The 21,949-nt window shown below is 46.9% G+C and overlaps 2 protein-coding genes and 1 pseudogene across 2 annotated transcripts in view; 2 read left to right on the top strand and 1 right to left on the bottom strand.

The window, feature by feature from the left end:
• Positions 1 to 16,411, top strand: part of LOC144126308 (uncharacterized) — a 33,292-nt pseudogene extending 16,881 nt beyond the window's left edge.
• Positions 1 to 21,949, bottom strand: part of LOC144123113 (glycoprotein-N-acetylgalactosamine 3-beta-galactosyltransferase 1-B-like) — a 380,861-nt gene that overhangs the window by 119,148 nt on the left and 239,764 nt on the right. The gene's annotated exons all lie outside the window — the stretch shown is intronic.
• On the top strand, positions 18,614 to 20,437 carry LOC144126307 (uncharacterized). The gene has a single exon (XM_077660395.1). It carries the CDS (start codon positions 18,614 to 18,616, stop codon positions 19,673 to 19,675), a length of 1,062 nt encoding a protein of 353 aa, XP_077516521.1. The 3' UTR covers positions 19,676 to 20,437.

Below are 21,949 nucleotides of genomic sequence, written 5' to 3'. Positions count from 1 at the left end.
GGGAAAAGATTTTGTCGATGTCAAGTTCAGTAAGGATCTGCACAGCCGGCATGCCATCGGCTTGTTTTGCGAAGATCTTTCCGTTGCTCGTCCAGACGGATTTCCATCTATTTTCGTACTTTTTCTTGACAGTCAGCGCTAGAAGCTTCTTAAGTACTGGGCATAGGTGTTCATTGATGTAGATAGGATCTGAAGTGTTCAGGCCGATGTTGCTGTTTGTGAAACGAGTCTTTTTTGCTTTTCCGAGGACGTTGTCGCGTTTAGCGCGTGACCGGAACTGTACGATATGTTTGCTTTATCAGGGTTTCGTGTGGGCACACGGTGGCAAGCCTCAATGTCATTCTGAGTAATTGGTTCTTTTACAGCATCACCAATCTTCGCGAGAATATCAGTGACCGATTCATCTTCACTTTTAGCCACACCCTGTATCTCAAGGTTATTTTTTCTTGAGTACTGTTCAGAGTGGGTTTACCGGTTTTCAAGATCTTTCAATTTGGCCTCTATCAACGTGAGTCTCGCTTGAAGTGCCTCATTTTCAGCAGCTTTCTGTCGGTTTTTAGCAACTTCATCGTTCAGTTTCTTTTTTAAGTCATCTATTGTTCCATGGGCGAAGTCAAGGCTTTGGGTTATATTTTTTTTTGTTCACTCTTAAGATCACGGATTTCGCTACGCAAGTCTCTTTCCATCGACTCGCGGAAAACCTAGACTTCCTGTCTGATTTCCTCTTTCATCTTTGCTAGTTCGGCTTTCATATCATCCTTCATGGCGAGAAATGGTTACGTGTAGCCAAGAAAGAAAAAACGGAAAGGCAAATACACAACGGTACAGTGGCAAACAAGCGGCGCGATACAAAATGAACTACAGTACAAGTAGCAGCAGCAGCAGCCGTAGTACAAAAACCAAAAACTGAAATAAACTGCTTGAAAAACAGTTGTGCCAACCTGTACAGAGCAAGAAACTTTAGAGCGTGTTGCCAAGGCCACAACTGCTGCTGCTATGATGCTGGGGTTAACAAGAATAAAAGCGCAACAACACGACACAAAGAAGGAGGAAACCGACAGGACAGGCGCTACGCTATGTCCTGTCTACTGTCCTGTCGGTTTCCTCCTTCTTTGTGTCGTGTTGTTGCGCTTTTATTCTTGTTAGCTATGAACCAACATGCCCCGGAGAGTGTTTTAATGATGCTGGGGGTCCGGCGGCAGAAGATTTTAGGGTCAGTTTCCACGCAGGCGCAGAAACGGCAGAAGGCGTATCCGGTGAGTTGCTTGTGGCGCCCAAGAAGTTTATCTGTCCACCGATGTTGGCAGTAAACCGTGCTCAGGCCAGACCAAGGGTGCGGGACAAGTGATGGCTGGGTAGATCAGCTGTGCACATGGCACCTGTACAGAGCAGGAAATTTTAGAGCGTGTTGCCGAGGCCACAACTGCTGCTGCTATGACCAAATTCTCCGTGGTGCATTAAGGCTGTTCCAAGCTAGTGTATAGGTAACGAAAAGGCCTAGTGCTAAACACCGCGAGCCAAACATAAGCTATAGCTATAGCATTTCTTTGCTACCGAAATTAAAATACATGAGTCAATACAAGGCGCGGAAAAATTCAGAGTCGGTCCGGCATAGTGAGGAGGAGGAGGAGCTAGTTTTCCGCGAGTGCCACTGTAGAGTGTGGTGTTTCGCGCATTTAGCCACAAATAAAAAGCAAATCTTAAGTTCTAGTAGGTCATATATGCGTATCGGCAACCTAAACACGCCTCGTCCAAGGTGCTGTGCTTAAGTTCATGCATGATTGTTCACTTGGTTGCCTTTCGCACGAGTCTGCCTCTTAAGGTGCAGAAGCGGAGGCGCGACGAGTTTAGCGCTGCCTATCTGTAGCCTGAATATTTTACACGACGTATTCCGATTTAGCGGTTATCCGCTTTGAGTGAAATCCAGAAGCTGGTTTGTTTAGCTGATGAAATGCGTACTTTGCTAAAGCAACTATCACCGCAATGCACATGGAAACTGTCGCGAGTGCACTTTTAGCCGTACCTCCAACTTAAACGGCACAGGTGCGCAGCAGGCTTGCACAATGATCGGCAGTTTTCTTCACCGAAGCGAACACTGAGACAACTGGTATGACCAAAAACGTTGTTAGAAAAGCCAGCGCCAATTTCTATTGGAAGGTATGTTTCTGTGGAAAATTTATACACAGCGAGGAAGAACGATTTACCGGTGGAATTGTATTTCTTTTACTTGGAATGCTGCTAACCCAATTAGACGGCGGAAAAATACAGTGTCAAGGCGTTTATTTGAGGCACAGGTCGGTTGGTCTTGGTTGTCCGGCGACACGACGGGCACACTCACAGGCGTCGTTCGAAAAACCCAGCTGCACTTCGTCTGCTTCTTCGTTGTCCCGCTTGAACTCGTCCGCTTCTTCGCTGCGCTGCGCCTGTCGGTCCCATTACAATTACTCTCCCTCCGAAAAAGGAGCCATCCTGGCGACTTACGGAGAGGAGAGGATGGGCGGGTCATAGTAAGGCTTGAGGCGCTCAACGTGCACAGTTTCGCGCCCCCGGCGACGGTGGTCCGAAGAGGGAACGAGCGGCTCAACGATATAAGTCACCGGAGAAGTTTGGTGGACAACCCGGTAAGGCCCGTGAAAGCGAGACAGTAGTTTCGTGGCGAGGCCGGGAGTAGAGGAAGGCACCCAGAGCCAAACGAGGGCGCCAGATGGGTATGACGCTGGAGGGTCCGGGGAATCCCGACGGTGCTTCTGATCCCATTGTTGCTGTGTGGTGAAAGAGCGGGCAAGTTGCCGGCATTCTTCGGCATACAGGTGAGCTTCGGAGAGTAAGGTGGTCTCGGAAGGGTCAGGGTGATAAGGAAGGATGGTGTCCATGGTGGATGTAGGCTCCCGGCCATATAAGAGGAAGAAAGGAGAAAACCCCGTTGTTGTCTGAGTAGCTGTGTTATACGCGTACGTGACGAACGGGAGCACTTGATCCCAGTTGGAGTGGGCGGTGTCAACGTACATGGCGAGCATGTCACTCAGAGTGCGGTTGAACCGCTCAGTCATGCCGTTGGTCTGGGGGTGATAGGCGCTGGTGTAGCGATGAACGATTTGGCATTGCTTGAGCAGGGCCTCGACGGCGTCCGAGAGAAAAACACGGCCGCGGTCACTCAGAAGTTCTTTCGGGGCGCCGTGACGAAGAACAAGACTGTGTAGAATGAAGTAAGCGACATCGTTTGCGGTAGCAGATTTGAGAGCCGACGTTTCGACGTAACGGGTGAGATGGTCAACGGCAACGATGATCCACCGATTATTAGTCGAAGTAGTTGGAAGCGGGCCATAAAGATCAATGCCGACGCGGTCAAAGGGACGGCCAGGGCAAGGTAACGGCTGCAAAGGAGCGGCGGCGGGGTGGGGAGGTTTCTTGCGACGTTGGCAGGCGATGCATGACCGAATGTACTGACGTATGTAGCGGTACATACCTCGCCAGTAGAATCGCTGACGAAGGCGAGCATATGTTTTCAGTACACCGGCGTGGCCGCATTGTGGAGCGGAGTGAAAAGAGGCACAGATTGTAGCACGGAGGTGTCGAGGGATGACCAACAGCCACTTCCGGCCGTCGGGGAGGTAATTACGGCGGTATAAGAGGCCATCACGAACGGCGAAGTGGTGGGCTTGGCGGCGAAGGGTCCGGGTCGAAGGATGCGGCGAGGGAGTGTTCAGGAAGTTTAGCAGCGAGGTGATCCAAGGATCCTTCAATTGTTAGGAGAGCATATCAGGGATGTTGAACGAAGAGAATTCGTAGGCACAGACGAGGGCAGAGGTTGACTCGCATGGGAGTGGTGAACGAGAAAGGGCGTCGGCGTCTGAGTGCTTGCGGCCGGAGCGATAAATGACGTGTATATCAAACTCCTGGAGACGTAAAGCCCAGCGGGCGAGTCGGCCAGAAGGATCTTTGAGGGAGGATAGCCAGCATAGGGCGTGGTGGTCGGTGACGACATAGAAGGGCCGGCCGTAAATCCCGTAAAGTCCCGCTTGAACTCGTCCGCTTCTTCGCTGCGCTGCGCCTGTCGGTCCCATTACAACAGTAACGATGACAGGATGGAAACAAAAAAAAGGATACGAAAGCGAGACCTTTCAGACGGGTATACAGGCGTTCATAAGAAAAAGGGAACAAAATGACGAAAACGAAAAACGGTAACGAAAAACAAAGTACGAACGAATAATTTCGCTGCTCGACTTGATTAATAAGCGGGCTGCTCATCCTAGACCAATAGCACACCTCCTGCCTCTACGCCTTGCCCTCGGTGATTCCATTTCTAGGGAGTATCGAGGTCCTCACCATGTTTTGTGTACTACAGCTCTTGTACATCCTATTCGGGCCGAACAGTTATTCAGAACACTGACATCAGTGTTGCGACAAGATTAGAAGCGCCGCAACGCCATGCGTCGCGTTCCGGCTTCACATTCCTCTATGGTTGCCTGACTCGGTCTCCCACTGCATGCAGTTTGTATATTTGCAGGATAGTTTCAGAAGGGAATCTGTGGATATAATTGGGACATGCAGCAACTTAACCTGCTAAAATTGACACAACGTTGCTATGCAGAATACGCGGAGTGTAATACGCGTCTTATCTGCGCAGATGTAACATGCTTGCATCGCAGTCTCAGGCTCGAAACAAATATTACGTTGAAACCCGAAAAAAAAATAAAGGGGGCACTTTGTTGACCTAAAGTGCGGTGATGTGAAAGCCTTTGGCGCGGTGTTGCTGCTTTTGTCACTGATGTGTGGTTAAGATGTTAATTAAGCACACAATTGTTTGTGAATCTTAAATACTGGCGACACTAGAGGCCATCTGGGATGCATTCATCTGATTCGACGCCTTTCTGCAAACACTCTCCAGCGTCCCAGACAAGGAGAACTACGTATGCGTAATCTGGAAGTAGCGTAGTCGTTAGCACGCACGGCTGCGGAACGGAGGGATGGTGGATGGAATCCTATTGTGCATAAAGTTTTTTTTCTTACCGAGTTGAGTGTCATGGACGGACGGACATTGCGAGTATGGGCCATTAAAGGTTTTCGCCTTAAAAGAGTCGCCGCACGAATTATATTAGAGATTTTGAAACAGAACTACTCTCTGAGTATCTGCATGCTTGTATTCATACTATTATGCTCCTGTAATAATGATGAAACCGTTTGCTGCATTAGCTGCCGCCGGCGACACCATAACAATAAAATGAAGGCTTTGAACGGTGATTCCTTGTCAGTGCAGTGTTTGCGACGCGACTTTAGAACAGTGTCTCGCTTGAGAGAAGAATTCGTTCTTAACTCGCTCTTGAAATCTCAGAACAAAAAAGAACTAAACAGATAGCCTCACTAGAGAGAATACATAGGTAAGCATCTCGATATGAGATGCTTCATCACGTTATGAGAAGCTGAACTTACGCTCTTGCTTGTATCATACGCTTTTAAATTTTTTTTGCGTGTGTATTGAATTGTTTCTTTGTTTTGTACGTTGTTATAAACTCTGCCAAGCTACAGACGTGAAGGACGTTCATTATTATCGTGTTGGCTGTAACAAATAGCGCGCGCTTTTTTTTCTGATGTATACAGGTTTTTCTTTTAAAAGGCGTAAAAGATGCATCGTCGCGGTCCGTGCAGGTGGATTGTGTGCCAAGGCGGACTTCATGTCCGTGATAAAGTTCATTTCAAAGACTATTAATTAACTATAAATTGAAGGCTGTCAACATCGAAGGTAAACCTTGTCTTTAAAATTCTTTAGTGAGTCCAAAGTCTTTAAAAGGATTCAATTCCGAAAGTCACTCACGAAATGCGCCAGTAGTAGCAAATCTCCACTTCATGTCCTGGGGATGAGTTTATCGTCGCAAAAACTAAACAGCCATTCTTAATCGTCGGGCCGACCAGCTGGCTTCTTCTGTGTGCTGCGAGAGACTTGGGACTTTGGGGAAGCAAAGCCCCTCGAAGAGTAAGAAATACTCGCCCACATTCGAAAGTACTAGTATAGGAAGGACGCGCCTGACAGAGTTCCTAACATAGACGCATCAAAATAAAAAGACGGAAACAGGTACCACGGCAATAAAGTAAAAAAAAATAGCGAATAATAAATGGTGTCAGCAACCAGCTGAAGGAACATGGTTGGGGGACAAGGGGGACACATGGGAATTTGGCTCTTCCCGTAGCCGCCGTTGTCGCTTCGACAGAGGCGGCTGGGACGCGCGTTTATTCCATCCATGTCCCTCTGACATCTCGAATCTTTGACGTCTATTCGCATGACCCAGTGATAGCGGCTTGAGTGCACGCGAACTTACGCACACACACAGGCACGCACGCACGCACGAACGCACGCTGGAGCACCGAAAGCACAAGTTATGTGCGTGTACATATCTACGCCGTGTCAGATGGCCAATTGAACAAATATTACACTGGAAACCTCGTGATGCATGCTTCAAGGTATGTCTGTGCCCTCAATTTTGAGAAAACAACTATAATCCCAAAATCAAGAAACGCGAATGTAAGAGAAACATTGTTAACCTTTTTTTTTGTGGTTACAGCGACTGATGAATACGTGAGGGTGCTGTCTGCCTCATCGACCAAGAAAAAAGTATAAGAACAAAACTCAGACTGTGAAGAAAAACGAGGAACTCATTTCTTATACTCCGGCCATGCGATGAACTCATATGTTTTGTTTTTGTGCGGTACTGTTAACTTGTGGCTAAGAGTATATTAGGCAGGTGTGTATTTATAGACATGCATTTGGAGATTATCACCTTGTTTTCGCCGCAAGAAAGCCCCCCAAAAAAGTAGACCTGCAGTAATTTCAAGTTTTAGAGTGTTTCGAACCATTAAGTGTGCAACCAGACACGTGTGTTGCGTTATAAACAGCTCGGCTATCACCGTAAGTCACCAATGCATGTCTCTAGGAATTATTTATACCTCGAAGAATTAGCGCTCTACGCTAAGTGTTGAAAAGCGACTGCTTCATGGTAGAAAAGTAACGCAAAAAACAAACAAACTAGAAACAGAGCAAAGAGACAAATTCTGAAGCCCGGCCTAGGCACCACAGAAAAGCGGAGTTGGCAACGTCAATGGGAACAGAGCAAGTAGCTCGAGTAGTCCGAAGAGGCGCAGATAATTTTTTGAAGCACTTTCGCCCTTCGCCACAAGTGCCATGACGAAGCGACAGCGAGCCGGGACATATGTCACGGTGAAGAAACGCCGAGATCAGCTTGGCAAACGGCGCCCGAGAGCTGAGAAGCGACATTCACCTCATAAAGTAGCGTTCCCAGCATGTACTCAACCCGAGCCTACACCACGCCCTTGGACACTTGACCAGAGAGGAAGCAGACCACTCAATGAGGTATCGCTTGAAGTTTACGTCCCTCGGACGGCGTCCTGGGCGACAACACGAAATGCAAGCGCAACGAGACAAATTCATAAATGTTACGGCGCTGACAACGCTCGATGTCTACGCATTGCTAAAAAACACGGCACATTACGCATGCACTATTGCGGTGTGGTAGTCCAGGTGTAGCACATACTGGAACAGTTTTTTTGTGTGTGTTTGTGTTTCGCATTTTTTTATATAAGGGTACACGATTTGCTCTTCAAGACACGATTGTTGTTATCCATTAAATGTCTCTCCAACCGCGCACTCGGCTTTCTATTGTGCTAGTTTTATGCGTGTGCCTCTTTTTCACAAGATAAATATTCCTCGTTTGACCCAAAGGTTGCCCACCGAAAGAAAGAGCTCAAGCCATAACCAACGACATTCCTCGTGTCAAGTGCCCGACGGCGAACACTGGGGAAACAAAAAGCTGAAAGATAGAATCAGCGCAAGAGCGACGTTCGGAACTTCTGGAGGGAGCGCAGCGTAGCTACCGTTAATCCAGACTTCACCAACCACAAAATTACAAAATTTGCTTCGACAACACTGTTGCTCGGCAGAACGAAACCGACCCTTGAAAGAGACTCCTAATTGAGTCGTGGAACACACGCAACACTGACAGGCAGAAGCCAAAAGCCAACCTCATGCAGCGTGCACTACAGTGCGCACCTGCAAATGTACGTCTACAAAACACTGTAGCAAGACCAAAATTTCAGTCCAAGTTTTACACTGTTGCAGAGCGACTACAAAAAACGAAAAATGTAGATAACAAGTAAATGCATCGTATGACTCACGAGAGCACAAGACGCGCCTTCAAGAGCCTCTTCCCCTCTCTCCCGCAACCGGTCGCCCCGCACGAGGTAACAATAGCGCCATAGAATCAGTGTTGTCGGTAACGCGTTAGAAGTAACGGCGTTACCGGTAACGCGTTTCTTTTTTCGGTAACTTAGTAACGTACTCGTTACCAATTCGGAACTGTAACGGGTAACGTACTTACGTTAACATTTTTCGGTAACGTGAGGTGTCACGTTACTAGTTACTTTTTGTTCCAGTAGTGACCCACTCCGCCCCCTTTTTTAGAAATGAAAAGCGCAGAGCACCTAAAGTGATGTAAATAAACAAAATGTACAGCTGCTCCCGACAACCCTTGTTGGGGCTCGCAAATAAGCTGGAAAACAGCTGCCCTTAACAACGCAATAATTAAAAAAAAGACAATAGCCATAAAGCACGAAACACGTGCACGAACACGCATTCACACACTTGTCTTCACCTAACTCCCCTTCCCAAACCACTCACACACACAACTCTACAGAGCGGAAGCATGCCGAGCGTTTTGGAACATCACATTTTTCAGAATTACTCTAAATTTGTTGAGAGTTCAGCGATGTTTTCTCTGTGAATTTAGAATTGATGATGGAGTGTAATTTTTTTGTTTAATGCCTCATTCAGAAGATGGCTTCACCATGTGCAACAGAGTTAGAATTGCTAAGCTCCTGCAAATTTGTGCGAACTATTATCGTTAAATCAGGATATCGCGTAAAATCGTTGTTTGGGCTAGATATTATATTTGAAATATGAGCTTTATAAATTTGTTATCGTAAGTCCTTAAGGTGACGAAAACCTAAAATTTATGTCCATGATGTAACGGCAAAGTAACGTGCGGTACTTTTATCGGTAACGGTAACGATAACGCGTTACCTTTTTTGGTAGGTAACGTAGGGCGGTAACGCGTTCCTTTTTTGTTAACGTAACGAGTAACGTATCTAGTTACTTTTTTCCAGTAACGGCTACAACACTGCATAGAATACCGAACGCTAGTTCCCTCTTAGATGCCTTCAGAGCCGGGAAACGTCACCGTTCAGTAGACCTCTCCCTGCATACGTCACCGGCGCACCTGTCTCTGGTCCGGCTCGCAAAGCATGTGCCTTTTGACAGGGATGGGCAGCAGTTGCTTGTCACGTGCAAAGCCAGTTTAGAAGAAAAAGATGGCGATTTCGCCCATCGGCCTTTCCTCTTTGACGTCGCGCTGCTTGCACCAGGGATAGGCCTCTCCCTGCTGTGAAGAAAGTGACGCAAGCTTTGGTTTACACAACCTGTTTCGTCAGAAGGTTAAGCAAAGTTCCAAAAAGAGGAATTCTGTCAATAGACTGTCATGATGTTTAATTCCCGACAGGTGTCTTGTGACAGCAGGGGAAAGAACGTGAGCGTTGCACGTGATCACGGATTCTTGACCCTGTCTAACCCTGGAGTAAGCAAAGTGACGAAAGCTTTGGTTTGCACAACAACCTGTTTCGCCAGAACGTGAAGCAAAATTCAATAGTTTCCGGGAGGCGTCATGTGAAAAAAGGGAAACAACGTGATCGTTGCACGTGATTCCGAATCCTTGAGGCTGTCTTTATGCCAGCTTGTTCGCTGGCGTGCTGTTTGGCTGGCATGCTATAAATACAGCACCATCGAGATGCTGAACACCATTAGTTCACACCCAGCAACTGCAGCACCACCTGTTTGCCAGAAGCAACTGATGTACCATTCCGTCAAGGGAGTCATCGCGAAAGCGGTATGTTTTTACCTTTTTGTTTAAATATTGTAACATTAACACCTTTGGATATTTGTAACGCACTGCTGGGTACACTTAGTCATTTCCTGTGGTTTGATTTTGGTAGGTGATGCCATGTACTTCATCACAAAAAGAAAGTGCATTTATTCCATCTCCAGCACAAAGTTTGAAACATAAGTAATGGTCTTTTAAACATTGTTTAAAAGGTACCCTGGAAAACTCCCTCCATTTAAAATAACGATAACGCAAGAACAAGAAATAATTATGCATTGATTCATCTCTCACTGAACGCACAGACTTGTTAAGGAGAGAATGCATATGGTGGGGAATAAAACAACATTGGGGGCCACTTACATTTACTCCGCTAACGCATCATTTAGTCTAATAGCTGTGACTGTTTTCACCCGGTTTAGAAACGAGGTGCAAACTGCATTTCCATATTCAAATGCGCTTGATCCACTTTGCACTTATCGTTTACTTATCGTTTTCTGTAATGTTATAAAAATATTTGTTGCGCTTCTGTTATGGGTCACAACATTTTCGCGTAGTATTGCGTGCCTGTAAATAGTTTTGTCCAATTGAGTATTTGATACCAGTAAGTGGCACCGACCTTAGTACTACGGAATTTAGTATTAACCTTTCTCGTGATTGCCAAGGACGATTTCTACTAGCGTTTGTCTTCATGACGCTGTGCCTCCTTCTTATTAGCAGCATCATTTTTTTGTTTTATTGAGATAATACGCAAATTTTCCTCGTAATAAGGTGCATAACCTCATGTGCGCTTGTGGATCTCATAAACCTAATTAGTATCAAAACAGGTGAAATCCTGAGACTCAGAGTTTCTCGACTTTTGGTTTCACCCCCACTCCCGCTATTTTCAGACTTTCAGAAATCGCTTCCTAAAGTATTGACAAAATGTCTCCATTTGTCTTTCATTTAGCGCAAAGGATACCTGATCCGATGGAAAGGGTACTCCAAATGGCATTGTACCCTGGAGCCTAAGAGGAATCTCAACGAGGCCTGTCTGCGCGAGCTCACATCCCCCAGGAAACCACCGAATCGACGCCTCCAGTCTGCCTCTCAAGAGATTTAAAAGGCAAAGGCGGGCTAGTTGGTGGTTAAGAGGGGAGTGAATATTGCAACCGCGCAAAACGACGAGGGACGAGGTTTTGCGCGGTTGCAATATGCACTCCTCTGAAGAGATACTGTACGAAATTCAAAAAAGCTGTCCAACTGCCGTCGATGAAGCGGTCTCCTGAAGGTGAGCCTTGACTAGGATATTTATCGATGGGCTTTTGATGGGAAAGGGCCACCATTAGAAAAAAAATGGCTACTCTGCGAGGATCAAGAATCCTCCAGGCTCCAACTTCCGTCTGCATGATCGATACGGGAAACGAAACTTGGGAACACGGTGGCGATTGAGTTTACAATCAGAATTAAGGGTGGTGTAACACTTAAGAAGTCCTGCAAGAGGTTTCCTTGCGGATTTCCTCGTGAGACCTTGCAGGTTTTTTCTTTACAAATATCATTGCTGGCACATTGTGATACAGTTACAAGTTTTTATTCCCATGGAGTTTCACTTTTGTTCTATTTGTTTCGTTTTCTCGTTATTTTGGCTTCTTTCTTACAACGTGTGACCTGTATAGCTCACTGAGTTTTACTGTCTATATTCCACTGATATGCCTTCTTTTTCATCAAATTTTCTCTTTTTTATTTAGTTGGTTGTTTATAGTTCCATGAAATGGCCACGCCAGATAACGATACAATGCTGTCTGCTATCTTTGACAGTTGCAGGCCACATTCACGCTGACCAGTGACACAGCTATAAAGATAAGACACGAGAAGGACCTTCTTCGAAAGACATACTTTGAAACTGTGCAATCATTTTTGCCTTGAAGGTAAGGTTTTCCAGTATGGGTAAATATTTTGAGGACCGGTTTACGTCACTGTGCAATATTGCGGATAGGCGCTACAGGAATTTGACAGGCCGTGCGAAAGCGTCCTTCTTAAAAAGGAATAGATTAATAAAGATTCACTTCGAGTCTAAATCAAGCCCACCTGAAACGAATATCGGGTAATCCACAGAGGATATTATTTCTTCTCTGAAAAAATAACTCGAAAGAGTAGGAACAGTTTCAGAAAAGCCCATAAATGAAGCTTCTTAATCTAGAGCAGCAGAATGAAAAACTGAAATGAAATCTAAAAAAAAAACTACAATGCTACTCAACAAAGGCATAATGGTCGGCGAGGGGTGCCAAAAACAGACAAATAGAAGCTTAATGCCGCTGGATATTCCATCACGCAAGTGCTTGAAGTTGTACTTTAGAGCTACGGCCTAGATGTATGCCAGCTTCTCGTAACTGACCTAGAATGCCTGCTGCATAATGTAATATTCAAGGAAATAGGAGAAATTTGTAATTGCGATGTAAAAAGAGGTTTCTGCAGCATGGTCAAGTTAACTACAATGCCCTTTCTTCTCCAAAACGAAAAAACTTGCGAGAAGTTGCAGCCCTCTTGGACGTACATTTTGTCAGTAACGTTTTCTGGCAGGACCTCTCCGCGAGCGTCCCTAATCTGCCTAACATAAGGCTAATAAATTCTTACAGAGAGCACCTAGATAGCAGGATAACTGTCTTCAAGACATCAGGTACCTCACCTGGCGCTCAGGTTTCATTTGAGGAAGACTTGGCGTTAGCTGCGCAAGAGCTAGCTAAAGATGTAGGCATAAGTGTGACAGAGATCTCCACCGAGGCACTCCTTGTAAAACTAGAGGGTGATGGCTGCGTTGTGAGTAGACGCACGACCTGGACAACATTATCATTCGTCATCATTTGCAAAACGCGGCAGCTACAAAGCCATAACCTCCATCGCCTTCTCTGTGTGGCGGAAATCTCTAAGGGTTATTTTGAAATAAGAAAAGCTTTTCGGGATTTGCTAAAAGAAATTAATGTTGTCGCACAAAGGGGTAGCATATCTGTAGGGGACCAAAAGATTCCGATTCGCATCTGTCTAGGGTCAGATTTGAAATTTTTCTTTGTTGTTCAGGGTCTGCAGTCTGCTGCATCAAGCTATCCTTGTCCATTTTGTCGAGCGAACCCACAGACACTCTGCCACTTTATAGAAGAAATGCTTGAGCTGGAGCTGCTCGTTCGCTGTCGCCGCAGGAAGAGAACGCGCTGGACACTCGTCTCTTCCATTGGCAGTGCTGCACCTAGCGGACTAATTTGGTTTGGCGGGGAAGCAGGTCACGACTTTGGAATACATTCGATTCGTTGTCAGATCTGTGGCCAGCTGCCATCTAAATTACGCGGGCAGCGGTTGGTAAGTTCTGCAACATTATAGAAGAAATGCTTCAGCCGGAGCTCCTCGTTCGCTGTCGCCGCAGGAAGACAACACGCTGGACACTCGTCTCTTGCTTAAGTACTGCTGCACCTAGCGGACTAATTTGTTTCGCTGGGAAGCAGGTCACGACGCCGGAATACATCCGATCCGTTGTCAGATCTGCGGTCAGCTGTCCTCTAAATGACGTGGGCGGCTCGTGATACGTTCTGCAAATCTATAGAAGAAATGCTTGAGCCTCAGCTCCTCGTTCGCTGTCGCAGCAGGAAGACAACACGCTGGACACTCGTCTCTTGCTTAAGTAGTGCTGCACCTAGCGGACTAATTGGTTTGCTGGGAAGCAGGTCACAACGTCAGAATACATGCGATCCGTTGTCAGATCTGCGGTCAGCTGTCCTCTAAATGACGTGGGCGGCTCGTGATACGTTCTGCAACATTATAGAAGAAATGCTTCAGCCGGAGCTCCTCGTTCGCTGTCGCCGCAGGAAGACAACACGCTGGACACTCGTCTCTTGCTTAAGTACTGCTGCACCTAGCGGACTAATTTGTTTCGCTGGGAAGCAGGTCACGACGCCGGAATACATCCGATCCGTTGTCAGATCTGCGGTCAGCTGTCCTCTAAATGACGTGGGCGGCTCGTGATACGTTCTGCAAATCTATAGAAGAAATGCTTGAGCCTCAGCTCCTCGTTCGCTGTCGCAGCAGGAAGACAACACGCTGGACACTCGTCTCTTGCTTAAGAAGTGCTGCACCTTGCGGACTACTTTGTTTGGCTGGGAAGCAGGTCACGACGTCGGAATACATCCGATACGTGGCCAGATCAGCGGTCACCTGTCCTCTAAATGACGTGAGCGGCTCGTGATACGTTCTGCAACTTTACAGAAGAAATGCTTCAGCCGGAGCTCCTCGTTCGCTGTCGCCGCAGGAAGACAACACTCTGGAAACTCGTCTCTTGCTTAAGTATTGCTGCACCTAGCGGACTAATTTGTTTGGCTGTGAAGCAGGCCACGACGTTGGAATCCATCCGATCCGTTGTCAGATCTGCGGTCAGCTGTCCTCTAAATGACGTGGGCGGTTCGTGATACGTTCTGCAACTTTATAGAAGAAATGCTTGAGCCGGAGCTGCTCGTTCGCAGTCGCCGCAGGAAGACAACGCGCTGGACACTCGTCTCGCTTAAGTGGTGCTGCACGTAGCGGACTACTTTGTTTGGCTGGGAAGCAGGTCACGACGTCGGAATACATTCGATTCGTTGTCAGATCTGCGGTCAGCTGTCCTCTAAATGACGTCGGCGGTTCGTGATACGTTCTGCAACTTTATAGAAGAAATGCTTGAGCCGGAGCTGCTCGTTCGCTGTCGCAGCAGGAAGACAACGCGCTGGCCACTCGTCTCTTGCTTAAGTGGTGCTGCACCTAGCGGACTAATTGGTTTGGCTGGGAAGCTGGTCACAACGTCAGAATACATGCGATCCGTTGTCAGATATGCGGTCAGCTGTCCTCTAAATGACGTGGGCGGCTCGTGATACGTTCTGCAAATCTATAGAAGAAATGCTTGAGCCTCAGCTCCTCGTTCGCTGTCGCAGCAGGAAGACAACACGCTGGACACTCGTCTCTTGCTTAAGTAGTGCTGCACCTAGCGGACTAATTGGTTTGCTGGGAAGCAGGTCACAACGTCAGAATACATGCGATCCGTAGTCAGATCTGCGGTCAGCTGTCCTCTAAATGACGTGGGCGGCTCGTGATACGTTCTGCAACTTTATAGAAGAAATGCTTCAGCCGGAGCTCCTCGTTCGCTGTCACCGCAGGAAGACAACACGCTGGACACTCGTCTCTTGCTAAAGTGGTGCTGCACCTAGCGGACTACTTTGTTTGGATGGGAAGCAGGTCACGACGTCAGATAACATCCGATCCGTTGTCAGCTCTGCGGTCACCTGTCCTCTAAATGACGTGGGCGGCTCGTGATACGTTCTGCAAGTTTATAGAAGAAATGCTTCAGCCGGAGCTCCTCGTTCGCTGTCGCCGCAGGAAGACAACACGTTGGACAGTGGTCTCTTGCTTAAGTAGTGCTGCACCTAGCGGACTAATTTGTTTGGGTGTGAAGCAGGTCAAGACGGCGGAATACATCCGATCCGTTGTCAGATCTGCGGTCAGCTGTCCTCTGGATGACGTGGGCGGCTCGTGATACGTTCTGCAAATCTACAGAAGAAATGCTTGAGCCGGAGCTCCTCATTCGGTGTCGCCGCAGGAAAACAAAACGCAGGACACTCGTCTCTTGCTTAAGTAGTGCTGCACCTAGCGGACTAATTTGTTTGGCTGTGAAGCAGGTCACGACGTCGAATACATCCGATCCGTTGTCAAATCTGTGGCCAGCTGCCATCTCAATTACGTGGGCAGCGGCTGGTAAGTTCTGCAACTTTATAGAAGAAATGCTTCAGCCAGAGCTCCTCCCTCCTTCGCTGTCGCCTCAGGAAGACAACACGCTGGACACTCGTGTCTGGCTTAAGTAGTGCTGCACCTAGCGGAATAATTTGTTTGGCTGTGAAGAAGGTCACCACGTCGGAATACATCCGATTCGTTGTCAGTTCTGCGGTCAGCTGTCTTCTAAATGACGTGGGCGGCTCGTGATACGTTCTGCATCTTTATAGAAGAAATGCTTGAGCCGGAGCTGCTCGTTTGCTGTCGCCGCAGGAAGACAACGCGCTGGACACTCGTCTCTTGCTTAAGTAGTGCTGCACCTAGCGGATTAATTTGGTTTGGCTGTGAAGCTGGTCACGACATCAGAATGCATCCGATCCGTACTCAGATCTCCGGCCAGCTGCTATCTAAATTACGTGGGCAGCGGGTGGTAAGTTCTGCAAGTTTATAGAAGAAATGCCTCAGCCGGAGTTCCTCGTTCGCTGTCGCTGCAGGAAGACAACACACTGAACACTCGTCTCGCTTAAGGATGTATGGCAGGGTAAATGGTACGTATTAGTTTTAAAGTAATATTTTGGAAACGAGTGCAGATATTCGCATCAATATGCTTGTGTTCGCAAAATATGCCCATGGGTATGGAATGAGGTACTTTGTTTATGTCGAGATGCTTCACCTTTCCTGTGGCTCACTCCCAAACTTTCAGGTGTGATTAATTATTCATTGTACCTTTTCTCTTCAGCCACTGAGAGGAATGTAATGATATTAGGCGATGTTATTTTAAATACCCATAAATTACACCCGAACTATAGATATATCTTATTCTTTTTGAAATATGTGCTGCATAAGAATAATATCATTGCATGCACAGAACCACAGCGGGGTGTCTTTCAGTGTAATTTTTTCCAGTGTTATCATTCATATAATCAGTGACATTTTTCTTAGTTCAGAATATTTAATGCTGTATGTAGTACCTGAGTGCAAAATTTCACTGGAAACGGATGAGCACTTTCTGAGAAAAAGTGCACTGAATGTGAGGAATTCATAAAAAATGCAATTTAAAAAAAATGAAGTTTTATGTTTGCGTACTGCTGAATTTCTTGCAGGTGTCTCCAAAACCCTTCTTAGTGTTCCTTTTTATCCGTCGTCTTCCTTGCTCTCGGCCGAGTGAGAATTCTGTCCTGTCAACATGGTCTTTTTTCATTCTGTCGAGGGGAGTATTACAAAACACACATGATGCACACATGATGCGACCAGATGCCACTCCTTTTCCGCAAGCACGGGGCATAAACGAACTTTTGAATTACTTCAATGACGTCGAGCAGTACGCCTGGATGTCTCGTGCGCATTTAGAGCATCGCACTCGTTGCAGGTGACATTTATAGAGGATGCCAAACCGCCTCGCCTGTCTACAGCTTCTTTCGAAATTATTCCTCCCTTTTTGCCATAGTCATTCAAAACAACATCTTGCAAGAAACTGCGGAGAAGAGCGAAGTCGATTAGACGATAGCTAGTAGTACCTGTGCCGTCTACATCGAAGAATTCATTATACAGATCCTCTCGCCAGGTTTCGTGAAGCTTGCGCTTCATCGGGCCGGTTTATCACTGCCCTTCTTGCTAGTGAAGCGATCATTTTTTAATCTTCTCTTAATGCTCAATTTGCCACATTCCATTTGCGATGTTGTAATCTTCTGGGCAAGTACTACGTTTGAAACTCGAAACAGAAGCGATCAGGACCGCAATTTTGGAAACAATAATGACGAAACACACTACAAGAGCCGCACTAGCGGCACATCTGATATAAAAGTAAATATTTTCAACAATATATATTTTAGTACACAATATTTACTTACCACACACACACAAGCAAATAAAAAATCGCAACATAAGGAAGAACACCGCGAACGACAACGATAAACAAAAGAGCCCCCCAACTTCACCCGAAATTTTTCAACGCCTGGGCGCGCGAAACACTTCGGTGCGACATTTGAACCGCATTGAGCGGGTGCTTGAGGACGCGCTTTCGCAAGTTTGTTCCTCATAGTGCAGTCGATATTTCTGTGCCAAAGTTAAAAATTCGATTTTTGGGTGGGCTTACCCTACCATATCCCCTTAAGTGGTGCTGCACCTAGCGGACTACTTTGTTTGGCTGGAAAGCAGGTCACGACGTCGGAATACATCCGATCCTTTGTCAGATCTGCGGTCACCTGTCCTCTAAATGACGTGGGCGGCTCGTGATATGTTCTGCAACATTATAGAAGAAATGCTTCAGCCGGAGCTCCTCGTTCGCTGTCGCCGCAGGAAGACAACGCGCTGGACACTTGTCTCTTGCTTAATTGGTGCTGCACCTAGCGGACTACTTTGTTTGGCTGGGAAGCAGGTCACGACGTCGGAATACATCCGATTCCTTGTCAGATCTGCGATCAGCTGTCCTCTAAGTGACGTGGGTGCTCGTGATACGTTCTGCAACTTTATAGAAGAAATGCTTGAGCCGGAGCTGCTCGTTCGCTGGTGCCGCAGGAAGACAACGCGCTGGACACTCGTGTCTTGCTGCCTGTCCACCGGACATCTCGCCGGAATGGACGCCCGCTCTCAACCGAACCGATATGTGCCAGCCTTGCGCCATCACCGCTTCGCCCGATAGTGCGCTGACCTCACCAGTGCACTGCACCCTCGACAGACAGTTGGAAACACCATCGCCATCAACATCCTCTCCCGCTCCAGCTTTTAAGCAGCTTCGGCCACCGGCGTCGCTTTGTGGGCTCGGTGGCTGTGCCACGATGCGGTCGCTTAACCCGTTCTGCCTCGCCATGCAGGTGATCGCTCCCCTCTGGATTACCACGCTTTTCCCCGCCCCTCTTGCTGCCTGTCCACCGGACATCTCGCCGGAATGGACGCCCGCTCTCAACCGAACCGATATGTGCCAGCCTTGCGCCATCACCGCTTCGCCCGATCGTGCGCTGACCTCACCAGTGCACTGCACCCTCGACAGACAGTTGGAAACACCATCGCCATCAACATCCTCTCCCGCTCCAGCTTTTAAGCAGCTTCGGCCACCGGCGTCGCTTTGTGGGCTCGGTGGCTGTGCCACGATGCGGTCGCTTAACCCGTTCTGCCTCGCCATGCAGGTTAGTAAGCCATGTTGTCTTTACGCTAAGAAATCTAGTGATTACTTTTTGATACAGCTGCCGAGCCCGCAATGCTGCCTTGCCATTGTCACTGAGTGTTCTGATGTCATTATTTCCTTGCTTTTGTTGTCCGGCGACATAGAGACTAACCCCGGCCCTGCCTCACTCGAAACTGTAGTTACGGAACTTAAAAAATTGTCCGCCGGTCAGTCGACATTAATCGCGGAAGTTACAGACCTCAAAAACCAGTTACTAACAACAGACAACCTTATTTCTGATCTAAGCAGGCGCATCAGCGCTCTTGAAGGTCATTACCAAACCATACAGTCACTACGCACAGAGATAGAAGGCCTAAGCACTCACACCACCCAGGCAACTCGCCAGCTCTGTGATCTCGAGGATCGCATAGACGAAGCAGAAAACCAATCACGAAGAAACAACCTCATATTCTACAACATTCCGGACCCTGACCCATCTGAAACGTGGGCCGACTCTGAAAAGCTACTATTTCGCCATTGCTCCGAATTTTTGGACATCGCCGTCGACCCCAAAACAATAGACCGCACTCACCGTCTTGGGCGCCACGAATCTGATCGCTGCCGTCCATTAATTGCCAAAATCGCACTTTTCAAAACGAAGGACGAAATTCTAGCTAATGGCCGCAAATTCAAGGACACTGACTACTCCGTCGGTGAAGATTTTTCACGCCGCGTTCGCAATGTGCGCAAACATCTAGTTACATTTGCCAAAAGCAAGACTAACCGTTTTTCTTTGCGATACAAAACCCTGTTCATCGGTTCCCGACGATATATCTTCGACGAACCATCGCAATCTGTAAAAGAGATACCATAGCGGTTGCTGCGCCGCCAGCCCCCAGCCGCTCATGTACCTACCACCCCCCAGCCTAATCTTTCCTTTTCGGCGATTTTCACAAACATACGTAGTTTTCTTCCGAAACGCGAAATCATCTCCAATCTTGTGTGTTCATCTGCTAGTAACTTGCTGATACTTACCGAAACATGGCTCACTAATGGCATCACCGATACTGAAGTTCTTGCTGACTTACCGAATTTTAACCTTCTTCGCAAAGATCGCACATCCGCTCGAGGTGGAGGCGTTTTCATCGCAGTTAGCAATCAGTTCTCGTGTACAGTTATTAATATTCCATCAGACCTTGAGATAGTATGGCTACTTTGTCGCGCTGCGCCCCAAACCGTACTGCTGGGCGTTTGTTATAGAGCGCCAAATACCAACTCCGATTTCTCTCGAATTCTTAACGACGTGGTCAGCCAATTAACGAGGAAATACCCAAAAGCGCATATCATTCTTTTTGGAGACTTCAATTTTCCAGAAATCAACTGGCAGACACAGACAGCAGTCGGCAACAGGGAAGCGAATGATTTTATCGAGGTCTGCCTAAACTTCAACTTAACTCAAGTGGTATCTGAACCGACCCGCGGTGCAAACATCCTAGATCTAATCCTGACTACCCACCCGGAAGCCCTCTCATCTATCACTTATCTACGCGAAATCAGCGACCATAAAGTAATCCACGCCACATTTGAGTTCCACCCATCACGACGCCAGAATCAAAACAAAACTATTCGCCTCTACGACAAAAGAAACTATGAAGCCTTTAGTCTTGAATTAAAACAATATCTCACAACATTTGAAGCATCTTTTCACGATAATTCAGTAAATGACAATTGGTCCCGTTTTAAGAAAAAGGTTAGCGAACTAACCGATAGATACATCCCCAAAATAAGCTTCCACTCGAACCGCCAGAAACCATGGTATACCAAAACGATAAAAAGACTCGACAATAAAAAGAAGCGCCTTTTCCGTGCGGCAAAATTAAAGCAATACGACGAGTGCGCGTGGGAAAAATACTATACAGCCGAACGCACCTACCTATCAGAAATTCACTACGCAAAATACTCTTTCCTTCACAACGACCTCCCCAAATTGTTGACTTCCAATCCCAGAAAGTTTTGGCAGGTCATAAGTGAGCACCCGGCACATACCATCACTCTAACTAAAGAGTCTGGAGAGGAAGCTGATGACATTGAGTGCGCTGACATTTTTAATAACGCCTTTTCATCTGTGTTCACTAATGAAATTCACCCACCAACTGCAACTTTCGCCATCAATATAGAGTCCAGCATGCCTGCTATCGCGTTTTCTGAAGCCGGCATTACCTCGCTCATTGAACACCTTAAAACTTCATCATCGGCCGGCGTCGACGAAACTAACTCCAAAATACTGCGCAACACTAATAATATTTCTGCAATGTACTTATTGTTATTGTTTTCACAGTCGCTTTCTACAGGTTCCATTCCGGATGACTGGAAAGTGGGAAAGGTCATTCCCGTCTTTAAGTCCGGTAACAAAGATTCTCCTTTAAATTACCGTCCGATATCATTAACCAGCATACCTTGCAAAATCATGGAACACGTCATCTATTCTCAAATCATGGACTTTCTTGACGCTATCAACTTCTTTCATCCCTCACAACACGGGTTTCGCAAGGGTTTGTCATGTGAAACTCAACTGGCCGTCTTTCTTCATGACGTTCACTCTAACCTCGACCTAAATTTACAAACTGACGCTATTTTTCTAGACTTTGCTAAAGCATTTGATAAAGTTCCCCACAGGCGTTTACTGCTAAAACTAACCATGCTAAAACTGCATCCTAACGTCTTATTGTGGATCGAAGAATTCCTTTCTAAGCGCTCCCAGTTTGTTCTCGCTAACAGCCAGAGTTCCAACCCTCTTCCAGTAACATCAGGCGTACCCCAAGGTTCTGTACTTGCTCCCCTCCTATTCTTAATCTACATAAACGACTTACCCTCAAACCTGGTTTGCAATGTTCGTCTGTTTGCAGACGACTGCGTTATTTACCACACGATTTCCAACACCTTTGACCAATCACAGCTGCAAGACGACATTGACACAGTGCATGCCTGGTGCGATGACTGGCTAATGTCGCTTAATCCTAATAAATGTAAACTCGTATCTTTTCACCGCCGGCGTAACCCCCATATTTTCCCTTACTCCGTTGCTAACGTTCCACTAGAATCTGTATACTCATACAAGTACCTAGGTGTCACCTTGTGCCAGGATCTC

The sequence above is a fragment of the Amblyomma americanum genome, chromosome 3, assembly GCF_052857255.1.
Source record: "Amblyomma americanum isolate KBUSLIRL-KWMA chromosome 3, ASM5285725v1, whole genome shotgun sequence".
Lineage (NCBI taxonomy): Eukaryota > Metazoa > Arthropoda > Arachnida > Ixodida > Ixodidae > Amblyomma > Amblyomma americanum.
This window is presented reverse-complemented; position numbering and strand designations above follow the sequence as displayed.

Bases quoted from the DNA above. Each gene is read 5' to 3' on its own strand.
- LOC144126307 (XM_077660395.1), top strand. From the start codon at position 18,614: ATGTGCCAGCCTTGCGCCATCACCGCTTCGCCCGATCGTGCGCTGACC.